The sequence below is a fragment of the Mytilus edulis genome, chromosome 12 (assembly GCF_963676685.1).
Source record: "Mytilus edulis chromosome 12, xbMytEdul2.2, whole genome shotgun sequence".
Lineage (NCBI taxonomy): Eukaryota > Metazoa > Mollusca > Bivalvia > Mytilida > Mytilidae > Mytilus > Mytilus edulis.
In genome coordinates this window covers 8,730,312-8,749,900 of record NC_092355.1, presented here as the reverse complement: position 1 = coordinate 8,749,900, position 19,589 = coordinate 8,730,312, and the positions used below count along the sequence as shown (strand labels likewise).

The window sequence follows — 19,589 nt, the reverse complement described above, 5'->3', positions numbered from 1 at the left end:
GACTATTCAGAACAGTTAGAATTAAAATGGGTCAATTAGGCAATTAATTGTATGATGTTGCCTACCAGTGCCTCATAGGCATATAAACCACAGATTTTTGGAAACTGTTAATTTTATAAACAGTAATTTGAAGTGAAAAACTTTAATGGCATTTGAATTGATTTGAAAATTCTAAAAAAAAGATGGAAAAAACCCACTTACTACAATTTTGTTCATCCCATTTGTCTGAACAATCAGCCTCTCCGTCACACAACCACTCGGACATAATACAGGAGCCGTCAGGACACGTCTGTTGTCCAGTTAATGTACAATCTAGAAAATAAAAACTTTAATATACAACGGCTATCACAGCAAATATTACTGTCAACAATTTCAATGCTTTTATAATTGTTAAAATTGCCAAGGGAAAGGTCATGGAAATATGAATAAACTCATATTTTAAAAGAATTTTTTTTTTTTGTGCAACAATTCCTAAAATTGAAATAATTACTCTGCTTTCTTTGTACATTTTTCCCAATGACAATAAAATAAATGCAAGCATTATTTAAAGGTATACAACACCTCAGTCAGTAATTTTTATTCGGTCATGTATAAAATTCTGATAGACAATAGACAACAAGATATTTTATGGTGATATCATATCATTCAGTGTTTGCAGAATAACAAAATATTATATAATTTTTGCAGCTATTTTTATATACAGGTACATTTGTATGTACAATGCATTAACCACTTTCTTAGTCTTAAATTATTGTTAACATCTGTATATTATGGAGGACCTTTATATTACTTTTTTTTTTTCGGTTACTGTCTCACAGACAAAGAATTGACATATACCTGTATCTCCTTTAATTCATTATATTACTAAAATACTTACTTGGCAGCTGTGTTTCTGTATCCATGGGAACACAATCAGTTTCTGGCAGATAAGTACAATTAAAAAAGCCTAGGAATTGACAGTCCTTCTCAACCACTGAAAATATAACCTCAATTTGTCAGAGATAATTTCAAGTTTTCAAAGCTATTAATTAAATAAGATTGTTCTATTGGTTACTGGTGTTTAATGCCACTTTCATAACTCATTGCAATATCATGGCAGTTAAGTATTATTGTTGGATAACTGGTATCAGGAGAGACCTTCTGCAGGAAAACAAGCAATCTATTAAGTCACTTTGGATAGGAATCAAACTTATCTTGCCAGGATCAGGATTCAACAAGTTTTGAAAACTGCTTCTGGATGATAAAACCTAACTGATAAATGCTTTATACTTTACAAAATAAATTTCTTATTGATTTAATGTGGTCATTTTTTTTGGTTCTTGGGTGTCAATTTTCAAGGTCATCAATTCTAAACTCATAATAAAAATAGTATATACATGTATACTGTGGATTCATTATTTTTTCGTTGGATATCAATTTTTCAGGATTTTGTAGATGCTGGTGAACCATGAATTTAAATGTTCCAACGATTTACAAATTTGTCATAGACTTAAATGCAGACTTTGGTGAGACCACGAAATAAGATATCTATGAAAAAGTGAGTTTTCCTCAATCCTCCAAAATATTAGTACCCACTAAATTCAACAAATCCACAGTAAATGCCCCCTTCTACACTCACCTTCACACAAGCTACGACATGGAAGCTTTTTAACACATTTATCACAATGATGAAATGCTCCACTACACCCCTCCCCCAATTACACTCACCTTCACACAAGCTACGACATGGAAGCTTTTTAACACATTTATCACAATGATGAAATGCTCCACTACACCCCTCCCCCAATTACACTCACCTTCACACAAGCTACGACACTGAAGCTTTTTAACACATTTATCACAATGATGAAATGCTCCACTACACCCCTCCCCCAATTACACTCACCTTCACACAAGCTACGACACGGAAGCTTTTTAATACATTTATCACAATGATGAAATGCTCCACTACACCCCTCCCCAATTACACTCACCTTCACATAAGCTACGACACTGAAGCTTTTTAACACATTTATCACAATGATGAAATGCTCCACTACACCCCTCCCCCAATTACATTCACCTTCACATAAGCTACGACATGGAAGCTTTTTAACCCTTTAATCACAATGATGAAGTGCTCCACTACACCCCTCCCCCCATCACACTCACCTTCACATAAGCTACGACATGGAAGCTTTTTAACCCCTTTATCACAATGATGAAATGCTCCACTACAACCCTCCCCCCATTACACTCACCTTCACACAAGCTACGACATGGAAGCTTTTTAACCCCTTTATCACAATGATGAAATGCTCCACTACAACCCTCCCCCCATTACACTCACCTTCACACAAGCTACGACATGGAAGTTTTTTAACCCCTTTATCACAATGATGGAATGCTCCACTACAGAAAAACTTCAGTGCATGACTTGAGCATTGCATATCTACAATAAATTGGTATGCTGCCATAACCTGGACGGCCATAGTATGGTTTGTGCTGCTCCACATACCAGGGAATAACGTGGAGTTACTGAACTGTTGACATTCTTTATACGCCACTTTTTCACACAAATCTAGAAAAGAAAGAAAATAACCAGCTTCTTGTTAATTTCTAGTAAAGTGTATAAAATAACAAAAATATTTTCTGGCCAAAAGTTTTAATTTTTCAAAATACTGTACTTCAAAAAAGAACAAACACAAGAAATAACTTTTTCAGTCATTTGACACATGTTACATATTACACGTATAGTCTACTTAAGAGTTCCATAACTCAACTCTAACTTATCTCACTTTTTGCACCAAATGATCTGAATGCCAGAAAATTAAATCAAACATGGTCCAGACTAGATATAAATATAATACAAGCAGACGTCTACTCTTTATAGAACTGTAGATTCATTGAATTGTTTGGTAACTGGTATTGATACTGCAGCTAGCACATTTCTTGTTGTCTTCATTTAAAACATAGAGTGAAAAATGTTACTTTGTGCAATGCTGATTTCATATCAGTATTGTCACATCACTTTTCTTCTAAAAAAGGGGCTAATTATGGGATGGAAAATAAGTTTGACATCTGTAAAATATATTGAGTTGAAGCAAATCTTAGTTCCAGTATAAAGATAATATAAGACAAATAGGCTCTTCATAGTTTCTAAGCCACATACAAACAAGAATGTGTCCACCGTACACAGATGCCCCACTCACACTATCATTTTGCATGTTCATTGGACCGTGAAATTTGGTAAAAAATCTAATTTGGCATTAAAATAAAAATGATCATACCATAGGGAACATGTGTACTAAGTTTAAAGTTGATTGGACTTCAACTTCATCAAAAACTACCTTGACCAAAAAATTTTACCTGAAACTCCCATTTTCATTTTCTATGTTCAGTGGACCGTAAAATTGGGGTCAAAAGTCTAATTTGGCCTTAAAATTAGAAAGATCATATCATGAGCAACAAATGTACTAAGTTTCAAATTGATTGGACATCAGCTTCATCAAAAACTACCTTGACCAAAAACTTTAACCTTAAGCGGGACAAACGGACAGACGAACGGACGTACAGACGGACGAATGGACCCACAGAGCAGAAAACATAATGCCCCTCTACTATCGTAGGTGGGGCATAAAAAGTTGATATATTTCTGACATTGACCCAATATTTTACATTTACCTGTTGTTTGAGTTGTTGTTGATGGTGTGGTGGATACCTGTGTTGGTATTGGTGAAGGAAGTGGTTCTACACAGTCCAGTTCTGGATAGAAACCACTGTTACAGCTTTCCTGACTGGCAAGTCGCACATCAGAACCACATTCTTTTAAAGCAGCTATAAAACGAAAATAAAAATTAAAAATGATGGCTAAATGTGTTGGTATTTAACATTCTGCTTCAAATATTACATTTATTTCAGGAAAAGAACATGTTAATGTAATTTAAAGATTAATCCTGCTTACTAATCAACTGACAACAGAAGAAAGATTTTTAATGTGCTAGATCAAACAGTAACAGTCCACTACAATGCATAAAAGAGGGACGAAACATACCAGAGAGACAGTCAAACTCATAGATTGAAAATAAACTGACAAAGCCACACCATGGCATAAGTGTTTTTGTAAGTTTCATAATTCTCAAGTGTTTTTTGTTTCTCGTTTTTTATATAGATTAGACAGTTAGTTTTGCAGTTTAACTGGTTTTTTAGGGCCCTTTATATTTTGCTCTTCAGTGAGCTTAGCCTCCTTGTTGAAGACCATACTTTGACCTATAATGGTTTTTCTTTTACAAGTTATCACTTGGATGGAGAGAAATGTCTCATTGGCACTCATACCACATTTTCTTAAATTTATATACCAAAAACTATAACACCTTTTCAACTCCCAACAGACCAGTCTTTGCACTTCCTTCAAAATTCTTTAAGGAGGCTCGCAGGTATAAAAATTTCAGAAAAAAATCAAACATTTATTTTTTCATTACAAATTTTATTTAATACTTTATTAGTTGTTACTTTATCATATGGTTCAAAAATAATTCAAATAAATCAATTCGTATTGGCCCCAGATGACTTTTGTATCACTGAAAAAGCTCCAAATTATCTCCCTTTGGTTGCAAAATTTTTTTGGCATTTTTTGGCATTAAAATTCAAATATCTTTTTTAACTCATCAGTGACCTATATTTTTTATTATTGTTTTCAAATAAGCTGTACTTAAACAAAACTATAGTAAAATTTTAGCGATTTCTGTAATTTAGTTCTTTTTTTTATTTCGATATTACCTCTTTTTCTCCTATCAGTTCAACAGAAAAAATGATCTTTTACAAAAATGTATGCTTCTTTCGAAGGCAGATTTTGAGCGTAAATGAACGGTGACCCCATTTTTTTAATTTTTTTTTTCTATTAAGTATAAGATAAAGTTCATTTTATAATAGAAAAATATAGTGATATCCTATATTAAGAAAAAAAAATGATTTGGACCCGCGAGCCCCTTAATATATGCTTAGTGGATACTAATTTTGGAGTCTTTTGTTTTACTTTCATTGATGATATACCTACTATTGATAGGAGATACCAATTTGCATTGATTTCGATTGTATAGGTAAATCATAAATTTTAATATTCCACAAATCAAGTTTTTGACTTTGGCACAACTACAACTTTGGTACAAATTCAACATCCCAGAAAATACAATTGTTCCTCAATCCACAAAGATCTACAGTTATCCATTATCTTTTACCTAAACACAGACTTTTACATGGATTCTGTTTGTGTCCCTGATCACAATGTGGGAAAAATGACGAACAATAAAACAGCGTAGCATTAGCTGAACAGGTATCATTGATATAACTATTAAATGTCTTTAGAGCTTCATCCTGGCTGTTTTGGCTGTAGAAATTAGGAAAGGTTGTCTTAGTTAAACCAACTGGATGACAGACATTGGCTTGTACAGCTTCACACTTCTCTACAAGTAAACATAATGGTCATATCATGACATAAAAGAAACGTTTGTATTAACTTCTTAATATAGAATTTTGTGAGCATTCTTTGAATTTTTTATTGTAAGTAGTAGACGGAATCTATATATTCAAGTATAATCCATCATTTAACCATTGTCAATTTAATTTTATAACAAGATATGCTCTTCTTTACAAATAAATTATTTTGAATTCACATCCTGAATTAACTTTTTTTTATTTGAGTGTCACTGATGTGTCTTTTCTATACAGTTGGGTGCAGACCAAGCATTACATGTAAACGGGCCTAAAAAGTTGACGCGGCGTTTACTCGCGTGCACTTCATGTACACGCCGCGTTAACTCTGCGTTAACTACGAAATTTTAGTAGACATAAATAGTAAACGGGCGTTTACTTTCGCGTTTACCTCCGCGTTAACGCGAAAACCGTGTGTCTTCTAATTTTGTAAAGAGTAAACGGGCGTTTACTTTCTCGTTTCGTTGAGTTAACGCGAAAGAGGCGTATCTTCTATTTTTGTAAAAAAAAGTAAACGCCCGTTTACTGTTTGTAGTAAACGCACGTTAACGTAGATTGTACTCGTATCCTTGATACACTGACCTAATATATCACATGATAAGGTACATCAAAATATCCATCTGTCCATTTTCGATCAACATATTGACGATTGCATTTAATGAAATGACACTTCTTTAATTAATTTATTGAAAATTTTTTTTTTTTAAATATGCCAGTTTAATTGTGAGTCGATATTTGTACATGTAAATTTTGAACAGAAAAATAGAAAATCCGCTGTTAAAAGTTTTTGGAACTGACTTTTTTTGCAATTAATAAATGTTTATATTTCTAATAAAAAGTATTTTTGATTGTTAAGGTTCAAAACACATATACGTAAAATATTAAGTCATTTCAACAACTAAATAAATGTACAAATGCATCCGACAATTATTTTATAATATACACAATTAGTTAACGCGAAAAGTAAACGCGCGTTTACTCTCAAGTGCATGTAAAAATACAATTAAGAAATCTGTAGTAAACTTTTACGTGCACGTAAAATTAAACTAGTGAAATCTGAAGTAAACGGCCGTTTACTACTGACTAAACGGACACAGAGTAAACGCGCGTTTACTCGAGTAGACATTATAAATTTCCATTTTGACCGCGTTAACGTAAATGAAGTAAACGGGCGTTTACTAGTAAACACGAAATTTAAAGTCAACTAACGAAATATGTGCACGCCGCGTTAACTTGCGTTTAATTTATGTAATGCTTGGTCTGCACCCAACTGTACATAACGAGCATCTGTTGAAATACAAAATTTCAATCGTTGCATCTATGATAAGTTTTTTTATGGCCTTACCTGTAGAAGTGGTAGTTTCTAAGGTTGTTGATCGTGTTGTTGATGTTTCTGTTGGTGTTGGAGGTGAGGGTAATGGACGAACACAGTATCGATCGTTAAACAGGTTACAGTCTTTCTCGGTAAAAAGCTGTAACGCATTGTCACCACATTCTCTCATGGCAGCTGATAAAATAAATTATTTTTGACGAAATCTTTAAAAGCTTCAACAATATGTAATTATTCTTAAATACATTCATATATAAAAATATACTTTTACAAATTGTTATTTGGATGGAGAGTTGTCTCATTGGCACTCACACCTAATCTTCCTATATCTATACATTTATATACTTAATGTATATAAATATTCTAATATACTTATTGCCTATTTCAAAGGAGTTTTTGAATGCGTCATATAATAAAGAAGCTTTTTCAATTGTTGCAAGTACTATCCAGTTCACAATTCTTTGAATGTGACATCCGCTTATGAACATGAGCAACACAAGGTCTGCGATATGTAGAGCATTTCCTGCTCACCCTTTTAATGTGCGTATTGTTATGCGTTTAATTTTCTGCATTGGCTAGAGGTATAAGGGGAGGGTTGAGATCTCACAAACATGTGGTAATTTCTCGTTGCAATGAAGACCTGTTGGTGCTGTTGTCTGCTCTATGGTCGGGTTGTTGTCTCTTTGGCACATTGACCATTTCCAATCTCAATTTCATATAATATTACCTAAACACAAATCCTTGCATGGTTTTTCTAATGCACCTTTGTCACACCTGGGGAATAATGCTGCACAGTAAAACAAGGTAGCATTCTCTGAACATGTATCATTGATGAAATCATTAAAAACCAGCAACGCTTCAAACTGAGAATTCTGGTCAAAATGATTAGGAAATGTTGTCTGGTTTATACCAACTCCTTGACACTGAACTGCTTGTACATCTTCACAAAGTGCTAGAAATAAAAAATATTGATTTCATACTATACAGTAATCATGGTTATGATACACCATTTCAGATACTATTGTATGTTATATAATATTCTAATATGACGTTCTTCTTTAGCTTTGGGTACAAAGCCATGTTCTAATTGGAATAAAACATGGGCTGCAAGTGATTGACGTCACAATTGAAATTGCAACGTCAGATGGATTTTGAACAACGCCAGAGATCAAAATAGACATTTTTGTTGGTGTTGCTCGCTACGAAATTAAATAAAAACATTCTAAAAGTAAGTTTAAATGTTTCTGTTCTTTTTTTATTGATAAACTGTTGATTTTTCTATAACATTTTTGTTCATCAAATCAAAGTGGCGACATTTGGAGCGTCTACTATAGGTCTGCTTCGAAGTACAAAAGTTTAAAATATTCCTATTAGAATCGAAATAATTCTATCATGCCATGCTCTATGCTCATTTTAACATGGGTAGGCAATTAGGCATTATATTTGTAAACATTTAATACCTCGCTAACGCTCGGTATTAAGATATTAACAAATATAATGCCTACCCATGTTAAAATGAGCATAGAGCATGGCATGAAAGAATTATTTCTTAAATAATAATAATAATGTTTTAAATTTATATAACATGTATAATAAGATATCAAGCATATTTATAAATAATTTAATTTTGGATGTCAGGCGTCTTCTGATTGGCTGACGTTATTTTGTTATGAGCCCATAGACATAATTTAGTCATGTGACCGTGACGTCATCAATGTTTTTTCATGGGTTTCTACGGTTTAAAATGGAATTTAGAATTAAATAATAAGAAATGACTGTAATAATTTTTCTGTCTATTCGAAATAACATAAAAAATGTGGTGCACACTGTCAAATAACCCGCTACGCCCGTTATTCAGTGTGCACCAAATTTTTAATGTTATTTCTTCATAGACAGAAAATATATTAGTCCTTCCTTAATTACAATACACAATATATACGGTACATAAAGACAATACTAACACATATATGGTAAAATATATTGGCATTATTATGAGTGCAGTATCCTAAAGTGTATGAAAAAATTTGCTGATATCTTATCAGGGATAACCGATAAAATCTCTAAAGCTTGTTTCCAATGGGGTCCCTTCATGTAAACGGCTTATAGTTTCAACATACAAAAAAAGATAACACACAAATTAATATGACATAAAAATTCATATAAAATTAATTTATATAAAAATATGATTAATAATATAAAAAGGAGTCTGATGAAGCCACACTATAACTTTTGGTCAAGTGATCTTTGACGCTAATTTTGAATTCCTTTATTTTCTTGATTCTTTTAACATTAATTGCAAACATATTCCAATCTTGTATGCCATTAAAAATAAAATGTGTCTTTTTGTTGACTCTTAACTGGAGGAAGCCAGAAGTTATATTCACTATATTTAGACCAAGATTTATTCACAATTCTTATTGGACTTGACCTAGCTTTCAGTAATTTTTATTACTCTCAGATCGAAACTTTATGTACTAAACAGATATAAGAAAATGTGGTATGAGTGCTAATGAGACAACTGTCCGTCCAAGTCACAATTTGTAAAAGTAAACCATTATAGGTCAAGGTATGGTCTTCAATAGGGAGCTTTAAAGGATCCCAAAACATATGACTAGTGTAAAACCATTCAAACGAGGAAACCAGCAGTTGTTTTTTTGTGCTTTGTGCTAGTTTGATCAATCAAGGAATTTACAGCTGATTTTTAGTATATTTTTATGTTGTGCCTTAACACCATTGTCCCAGATAATCAGGAGTGTTGAGTACTAAACATGTATAACTTTGACTCATTCTATATTCGTATCTATTTTTAGTCATGATATTCAGTGGTTTTTGTTGGTTGTTCTTTTGTCATATTTGTTTTCCAATTTACCTTATCTCCTCCCCTGATCAATGATTATCTTACATTCATTTCAACCAAATAACTGATAATTCAGTGCAAACCTTTTGGTGTTGTTGATATTGGTTCTGTTGTTACTGTTGTCGTCTCTTCTGTAGTTGTCATGGTAGTTGTAGGATCTGTTGTCATGGTAGTTGTTGTGGCTTCTGTTGTCATGGTAGTTGTAGATTCTGTTGTCATGGTAGTTGTTGTGGCTTCTGTTGTCATGGCAGTTGTTTGTTCTGTTGTTGTTGATGTGGGCATGGCTACAGTTAATAAAAACAAATATAAATTTCAATTTACTAAGGAACTATATTATGCAAGTGTTTATCTAAAATAAACAAGTTGTTTGCCCAATGTTTTCTTAATTTAAGGACAAATAACATCTCAAAAGTAGGCATTTAATGATTAAAATGGTGTATCAAGTTTCTGCAAGCATTATAAATATATTATTATATTCATGACATTTCTGCAACTTAGAATTTTTCACTATCTCGTAATTGAGAGTGGACACATACTTCAAGCATGGCTGAATCAAAAATCACCATTAAAGGGAGAACAATAAATGTAGATTTAAGATTTGGACAAAATGGCTTGTTTGTAGTCTTGTAGATCTTATCTTGTTGATCATTTGGGCTACTTACAGTTTATATCTATCTATCTAAACAAATCAAACAAGTTGAATATACAAAATTATATATACTTTTTCACTTTTTTGGTCTTTTGGAAATTGTTGTTAAATGTGCTATATTTAGACCCATCTACAAAGATGCAATTATAGGTTTTCACATTGTTTTCTATTATAAAAATAATAATGTATATATAAAATCCAAACTTACTTAGACATATGTTACGATCAGTAGAATCCTCAAACTGAGAACAATCAATGGAGGCTGAACATTCTGTTTTGTATTCTGAAATATAAAATGTCAGTGTTATTATTAATTCTACAAAATTTCAAAGACATATCTTTAATGGAATGTTTAATAATTATAGTACAAGCTTGTCTTTAGTTTTTGGAAGTTGTACAATAGTAAGCTGAACTTATGTTGTTGTTTCCTATTTATGTTAAATCATTGGATGTATGGTAAATCACTCAAAGAAATTAATGGATATCACTAATCATACTTACGCTGACAAACACTTCTACATGGTAGTAATTGTCTTGCTTTGTTACAACTTGGAAAATTAAGACCACAAAGGAATAATGAGGTCAGACTAGAACAACCACTGTCAATCACGGGCTGTAAATCATTCTGGAAGTAGGTCACTGCATCCGCATAAGTTTTATGTTTATAAAAGTTCGGGAAACTTGTTGCATTATAAAATGATGAACACACATTAAAATCCAATGATATACATTTAGCTGAAAAATACAATGTACACAAAAAATGCATGAAAAAACAAAAAAATCTATAACTTTCATATTTGCTTGCACTGATCAACTTTTTTTGGAGCTGATTAGATTAATAATTCATTTCTATTGTTTACAAAGTCTTATTGTTATTGTTGCTGCAGAACCATTCCTCTAAGATTCTTTAATATTTGGATCTGCAGCTACTAAAAAGGCAAGAATTTTAAGAAAGTCATTTGTTAAAACTTAGAAATTTAAAGCAAAATTTTTAGTACTTTACTAATTTTGTTGATGGTTTTTCCCCTATGATGGAAAACTTGGTGTTGGTATCTAATACTGTGTTAATTAAGTGGCTTATTTTCACAGAGAAAACTGAGTGCCTCTGTTCTACCATATTGCAAATGTAGGCCTTGAAATGTTCAAATCTATATAGTATTTGAATAAAAATAATTTTTGAAATTTGAATTCAATTTAGTAATACTTATACAAAAGATATTGACAAATATAATATAATGCCTATATACCCATGTTAAACTACAGAGTAAAGCATGCCATGAAACAGTTATTTTTTAATTATACATAGAGATTAATACATGGCCTTTACCATATCAGCCTGGGTATCACCCCGAGACCCCCATATCAGCCCGAGATGGAGTCGAGGTGCTGATATGGGCCGAGGGATGATACCCAGGCTGATATGGAAAAGGCCATGTATTAATCGCTTTATCATATACTTCCGACAATAGTTTTATGTAAGGCAAATAAACAAATGCAATAACTAAAATAGTCAAAAACTTTATAAAGAAGTTAAATTATGAATGAAATATACCATAATTGTCCAACAACAGCATCACTACCTCCATATATATGTATGGTAACATTTCCTATAGAGGCCTTTCGAAACATTGAAAATTTGGAAGAGTTTTATGATCATTATTACTCCATGTTTGTTGTACTATACAATGATTCTTAATTGTCAATGGCATTTGTTAGCAAGTACTAAACTATCCCAACAAAAGTTACCGTAAATTTTGACGTCGTCATAAAAATATCTGACGTCACAATGGAAAAGTAAACAATCAATACCAGAAACACCGGAAGTAACTTGCACAAGAAGCACTGTTATGGGTTTTTGCACGAGACGTCCCTGATATGGGTTATCAGCCCGGGTGGGAAATTATGGCTTGTGTACTTCCGCTCATTACACATATGCAAAAGCTATCATATCAATGCTAAGTATATGATAAAATCAAATATCTCATGTGTGCATTCATCAATGTAATTCCTTTTAAACAACATTCCCGCCAATTTAATTTTAACATAAAGTTTGAGGATGTTTTAGCATATCATTACACCAGAAAATAGAAAAATGAGTTTTATGAACTTCAATGTTGATCCCTTTGTATATGTACCTTCATAATTACAATATATTACTGTGGATTCATTCACTTTTGTGGATTAAGGAAAACTTACATGTTCATGGATAATTAATTTCATGGTTTTGCAAAAGACTGCACACAAGCCGATAAAAAATTAGCTATTCCTTGAACATTTAATTTCGTGGTTCACCACCAAATCCATGAAAATTGGTATCCTCTTATAGCTGACTATGCAGTATGTGCTTTGCTCATTGTTGAAAGCCATACGCTGACCTATAGCTGTACATTTCTGTGTCACTTGGTCTCTTGTGGAGAGTTGTCTCATTGGCAATCAAACCACATCTTCTTTTCTATATTCAACAAATAATAATGAAACCACAGTATTTCCTGAATTTACAATATTTAGATAATGAGGCCCCTGAGGTTTACATAACTTACCGCTTACATAGATTTGTCTGGTATCTATGAGTAAAGATGTTTTCCCTAATGAGGCCCCCTAAGGTTTACACAACTTACCGCTGACATAAATCTGTCTGGTATCTATGAGTAAACATGTTTTCCCTAATGAGGCCCCCTAAGGTTTACACAACTTACCGCTGACATATATCTGTCTAGTATCTATGAGTAGAGAAGTTTTCCCTAATGAGGCCCCCTAAGGTTTACACAACTTACCACTGACAATAGATTTGTCTGGTATCTATGAGTAAAGATGTTTTCCCTAATGAGGCCCCCTAAGGTCTACATAACTTACCGCTGACATATATCTGTCTGGTATCTATGAGTAGAGAAGTTTTCCCTAATGAGGCCCCCTAAGGTTTACACAACTTACCGCTGACATAAATCTGTCTGGTATCTATGAGTAAAGATGTTTTCCCTAATGACGACTCTAATCGAATAATGTCTTCTATACCATTTGATAAATCAAAAACATCGAAAAATAATGTCTCTGAGTACACATCTGGTCTAAATGAGATCTCGGAATGGACAAAGATACTGCCAGGGCTAAAAGTCAAATAAAAACATGTTTAGTGGACAATGTATAGTATACCAATACAACTAAGCCATTCACTTCAATATTGGTCAAATTGTCCTAAAAATAACATTCAATTGAGTTTAAAATGTCTGTGACATGCTTATTATCTGATTGCCTTACAAATAGTTGTGGCCTTTTGTCTTCTTTTTTCCATTGAAAATAAATGAAATGGATTAACTTTTTGTGTAATAAATGAACTATTGATCTCAATCTCATATTTCAATTTCATATGGACTGATTTCAAGTAAATCTTATTTAGATCAAACGTAAGTGGCCCAAATTTGAGTAACTCAATTTCATGTGGCTAAAAATGGTCTAAGCAACAATCTAAATAATTTCATCTGGTTCAAGTGGCTCAATCATAACTCAATTTGAAAATTGGCTCATAGTAATTTCATGTGGCTAAATTTCATGTGCTTCAAATTCATGTAAATCTAAATTTTAAGTCATGCAAATTTAAAACTAGAGGCTCTAAAGAGCCTGTGTCGTTCACCTTGGTCTATGTGAATATTAAACAAAGGAAGCAGATGGATTCATGACAATATTGTGTTTTGGTGATGGTGATGTGTTTGTACATTTTACTTTACTATTGTTCATCGACTTACCTGAAATCCAGTACCCTGACACCAAGATAATATTGTGATACATTACTATTTTGCATGAGATTGTCAATCTGGAAAGACAAATGGACATATTTGATTGGTTAATGGTTAAATATCATTTCTAAAATGTATTTTTAATGAAACACTTAAAAAAAAAAAACCTCCAGTGATGTTGTGGTAGTGTACTTGGTTAAGAAAGTGACTGGGAGAGTTTGGGTTTTGAAACGATCCCAGGTTAAACCAAAGATTTGTATTAGTTTATTCTCCACAAAGAACACATCATTTAGGAGAATGACCACAGGAAGGTTGGCCTGGACTCAGAATAATATATCCAAGGAAGGTGACACATCGTTCAGGAGAATGACCACAGGAAGGTTGGCCTGGACTCAGAATAATATATCCAAGGAAGGTGACACATCGTTTAGGAGAAGGACCACAGGAAGGTCGGCCTGGACTCAGAATAATATATCCAAGGAAGGTGACATGTCTTTCCCTGTACTGTTAACCTTGTGAACTAGCACATGAAAAATCCATTTCAAAATCGCAGTCTACCATAGTACAAAACAGGGTCCAAATTCATATCCGATCAACATGCAATCGTCCTGAATATGCATTTAATGTGTCACTAGATATCAAACTGTATTCTATCATCAGTTTAGAATTTCTGTAAATCATATTTTAAAATTATTCTTCAGATTTTTAAAAAAATGTATTGATGCAGATCAATAATTAAGAGGTATTTTCTTTGACATATTGGTTATAAGTATTGTCTCACATACATCTCATATGCATAACATTTCCATAAGTCATAATTATTAATGAGATGAAATATCAATTTACAACATTGTTTGTTTACATAACATAAGATAATTCAATGTTCTATTGACTTTTTAAAATATGTATGTTAAATTTAGCCATACTATTCAAAAACTCTAAATTAAATTGAACCGAAATCCCCCCACGTCTTGATAGTATTACAGCATCATTCAATAAATAGCAATACAGCCCCTGAGCACAATGAACATATTTTTTTGAAGAATTAATGGATTAAACGGGAAACCCTGTCATCCCATTTACTTAATTACTGTCAACTCTGTAGTGAAAAAAAAAATCTTCAGTTAAATGAAAAAATCTACCTGACATGCAGAATATGTTTATCTGTCTCTCTTTATTTAAAGTATTCATGAAAGAAAAAATGCCTTTTCGATGGTCATGTTATAATTTCATGTTGATGCTTGACCTTTTCATATATGTTCATTGGTCTTGAGAGAAGCCACTTTTTTGTAAATCATTGGCTTTAAGGTGGTACCCAACACTTTCACTAAAATTAATTTGGCTCGTTTAATTTTCATAAAATTTTGTCAAAGTATTTACTTTGACCCTTTAACAAAAATATAAAAATTTCCAAAATTTAGAACCAACCGTTTTGTCAGAAAAATTACAATGGTTATATAGCAGTTTGACAAACACACATGTTGATCAGTGAGAAGCTTAATATTCCCTTTACAACACAACGTAATTAAAACGTTTAGCTGACTTTACAGAGTTATCTCCCTGTAGTGTTAGGTACCACCTTAAGAAGTCAATGATCTCTCTGTAGATTACATAATGATAAATTTACTTCTTGAAGTCATAGTTTGATTACTTCTTAAGGTCAGTTTGGTTTAACTTAAAGGGAGATAACTCATGTTAAATATAGATTAAAACCTCCGAGTCAAAAGCAAAATTAGACTTCTGATGTCTGAGCTGAGACTGATGAAGCTGTTTATTCTTTGTCAATTAATTTCAATTTTTTTTCATATATGATGTTTCTAAGAAAAAAAAATATTTTAAAATTTAGCAGTGATTGCATTTTACAGTTTTTTGTTCATTGATGTTTGTGTGAAAATATAAATATATACGTACCTCTTGTGTATAATTTTTTGACAAAGTTTTATAAAAATCAGATGAAGAATTGTATAATTGATTGGACCAATCATTCTTCAGCTTCACACTACTATCTAAAACTATGTTACCTAGAAATAAAATGAAGTAAAACATTCAGTTACTATTAGATATGCCTCTGACATAGCTATTCTTAAATCAAGTGTATTTTATATGGTGACTAAATTACGGTTAAATAACATTCAGTGACTCTTACAATTACAGGCCTCTGACAAAACTATTCTTAAATTAAGATTGTTAACTTGTATGGTGTAAATTGCATGTACTTATAACATTTCTTGAAATGAAATACTGTAAATTTAGAAGAATTATTGTGAGGTTTTTATCATTGGTAATACTGTGACCGGGTGAGTATCCCAATTATAAGACATTGCATTCTGATATCTTTAATTTATATACATATATCTGGATGCAGATTAAGCTGAAAATGCAATAATTATTCTCGCAATTTTGTCCATTCTCCAAAAAAGGCAATAAAAAATGTATGTAATAATTCTTTTGTCTACAATACTGTGATTACGCAGTTTATACTGTGATTACGCAGTTTCAATTCAAAGTGATACTTCATTTGTGAAATAAGACCCTGTATTTAATTCCGCTCCTCTAATGTTGTAACAAATTCAATAGGTGTTGTCAATGACACTATATCAACATGAAACAAGAACTCCTTGAGAAAGGTAGAGCTACCTGTAACCTCCTTTTCTCCTTTATTTACATGAATGAGGCTAGGAATAGGGTACCCTGCATGATGAAATAGTGGTTTTATTGACTTTAACAATAAATATTTTTCTCCATTAGATGCTAACAGTCACTGCAATATGAGGTTTGAAGAATGTTGATAAAAAATAAGGGTCATATGAAGCTAAAGTTAGCGAAAAATGGACATCTGACAATTGATTGTAAAAGGAATTCCTACTCTTATTAATGATGGCAGATCCAGCCATTATATACAGGGGGCTCTTAACCCAGAACAAGGGGGGGGTGTTCCAACAACATGTCCCCATTCAAATGCATTGATCGTCCAAATAAAAGGGGGGTTCAGACCCCCAGACCACCCCCCCCCCCACTGAATCCAAATAACAATCAGAAAATATTTAACTCTTGACCAAGCAACATTGATTACTTACTTTTAAAACCAGACACAATCACATATTAACATGTTTTTCAGTAACATTTTACCATTATATATATTTAACATTCAAATTTGAGTAAGAAATGATTGAGTATTTCGTAGGATGGTTAAACAGATGAAAATAATAATGGAACCATTCTGAACATCTGTTCAATAACCAGAAAGAACTGCTGGATTTCCAAGAAAACTAGGTTACTATAATTTCAAAAATCAAAAAAAAATTAACCACAAAGTCCGGTTTCTCCCTAGTTTATCAGAAAATTTGGTTTGTTTCATCAAAGGTTTGAACCTGTATTCTTGTATCAAAGGTTACAAATGATTGACTAGCTACCTAAAGGATTGTCATTTTGAAAAAAGTCTAATCATGTTTTGGGGTTAATGTATTTATATACATGTGGCAACTAAGTCATGTATATGTAAGTGTAGAATAGTATGCACTTATAGATTCTTTGACATGTTTGTCCAAAATCTGGAACTAAATGTACCACATGAAGTCATCTATAAGTCCTAGCCAAAATTGATGATAATAATTAGCATATTGTAATTCAAAGGACATAATAAATGTCCTTGTCATAGTATTGTTTTGAGTATATTTTAAAGTATAGTTCATATTTCGATGTAGATTAAGAGTCAGACTATGACTACTATGTGAACTATAAATTTTATCAGGAATAGATAACCATAGATTTGGGAAAGCTTTTAGGAAATTTTGTTTTTCAATGCTCTTCAACTTCGTACTTTATTTGGTCCTTTTAACATTTTTATATATTCAAGCGTCACTGATATTTTGTTGTAGATGAAACAAGCGTCTTGCGGAAATATAAAATTTCAATTCTGTTATCTAAGTTGAGTTTATTTGTAGTAGTCAGACTAACATGTTAAGACTCCATTACACAAAAAAAAAATATTTAAATAACAGAATTGGAAGAGAACAAAAGAAACCAAGTAGAGAGGAAATGAATCACAATACATTAACTGATCTGATTTCAATTAAAATACTTTTTATATGTAAATGTAGGTTTTGTTACGACCACAACTAACACACAGAGTACATGACAAGGTAAACATGGCAATCATTAGGCAAAAAAAAAAAGATGTGTGTTTCCTATTACCCTATCCTCCCCATTTTTCCAGCTCAAAAATAGCCTAACCTAAAAAAAAAAAATTGTCATTTTTCAATAAGCACTTTTAAAGTCTGAATGTCCCTCTCATAGACTCAACATGTTCAATGTAAAAATATTGTGCAGGAGGCTGTGTCCAAATCAAAATATTTTTAATGTTTTATGTAGTCACATATCAAAACCTGTATGTTTAGTGATTATTGACCATGCACCAGATTCTGCTTGTCAATAATCACTAAACATACAGGTTTTGATATGTGACTACATGTATTATTAGCTCAATCTATAATTCATGTTTTTTTGTCAAATGTATTTCTATTTTTTTTTTCTTGTGTATTGTCTATTATAATTGTGTGATAAAAAATCAATGTACTGATTATGCCTATAATGGGTCCTCTATTGGAAATAAAATATATCTTATCTTATCTTATAGGGAAAATTTTTTAAAAATCCATACCTACATTGTACATACCCTATTATTTTCAATGATGTATAAGGAAAAACACATATATTTTTTTTGGCCTAATGCGAATAGATCATGTCATTGAAACACATGTTAAACAATATAATAGACAAAACTCAAACAAGCTAATTGTCATCCCTTTAAACTAACACTCATCCTTAATGTATCAAGTGTAATTTATATCCTTTTGGGTATGTTTAAAATTATCATGATAATATGGATACACTATTAAATTTGTTTTTCCTGATTGTACTTTATAATGAGGATTGCATTAGAATAAGAAGTATAATTAAATATTTTAAAATTCTATCAATTTACAATTTTTTAACTGAATATTTTAGCACCACAGACAAAAATAATACCACAATGCTAAGACTGATAGAACCATGTTAAAAAATAAAACTTTGTGGGGCCCGATCCCTTTAGGGCATTGGGAGAACACTGCACTTGAGCAATTCATTTCTAGATACATTGAAATTCTTGCTATTAATTGTCAACCTGATTATTAACCATTATTGATCTGACAAAACCGTTTAACCATCTTTGCATGAAATTTTCACAAAAATGTTTATTGCCTGAGAGTTCAACAATCTGTTGCTATATTATACTACTGACAAACTACTGATGGACTATCAAGAATATTGACAGACTGCTGTCACAGACAAGGATCATCTTCTGATGAACAACTGACATACTAACAAGGCTAATGATAGACTTGTGAACCAGCTATGACAGACTACTGACAGACAGGTTACTAATAGATCGCTAACAGACTAATGACGGACTACTGACTGACTTTTTACAGAATGCTGACAGACTTCTGATAGACTATGGACAGACTACTAACTGCCTACTGATAGGCTAAAGACAGACTACTGACAGACAGG

At 32.2% G+C, this 19,589-nt stretch overlaps 1 protein-coding gene across 6 annotated transcripts in view; it reads right to left on the bottom strand.

Moving 5' to 3' along the window:
• The window catches only part of LOC139499630 (uncharacterized), a 73,345-nt gene that overhangs the window by 40,633 nt on the left and 13,123 nt on the right, over positions 1 to 19,589 (bottom strand). For all 6 annotated transcript variants that reach the window (XM_071288378.1, XM_071288379.1, XM_071288376.1 and 3 more), the window contains 13 exons: positions 15,948 to 16,057; positions 14,046 to 14,113; positions 13,237 to 13,409; positions 10,807 to 11,040; positions 10,514 to 10,588; positions 9,740 to 9,940; positions 7,527 to 7,751; positions 6,815 to 6,976; positions 5,217 to 5,441; positions 3,664 to 3,816; positions 2,330 to 2,560; positions 878 to 973; positions 202 to 312 (listed from right to left, as the gene is read on the bottom strand). In XM_071288378.1, coding sequence (XP_071144479.1) covers positions 202 to 312; positions 878 to 973; positions 2,330 to 2,560; positions 3,664 to 3,816; positions 5,217 to 5,441; positions 6,815 to 6,976; positions 7,527 to 7,751; positions 9,740 to 9,940; positions 10,514 to 10,588; positions 10,807 to 11,040; positions 13,237 to 13,409; positions 14,046 to 14,113; positions 15,948 to 16,057 — 2,064 coding nt within the window. The remainder of the gene's footprint in view (positions 1 to 201; positions 313 to 877; positions 974 to 2,329; positions 2,561 to 3,663; positions 3,817 to 5,216; positions 5,442 to 6,814; positions 6,977 to 7,526; positions 7,752 to 9,739; positions 9,941 to 10,513; positions 10,589 to 10,806; positions 11,041 to 13,236; positions 13,410 to 14,045; positions 14,114 to 15,947; positions 16,058 to 19,589) is intronic.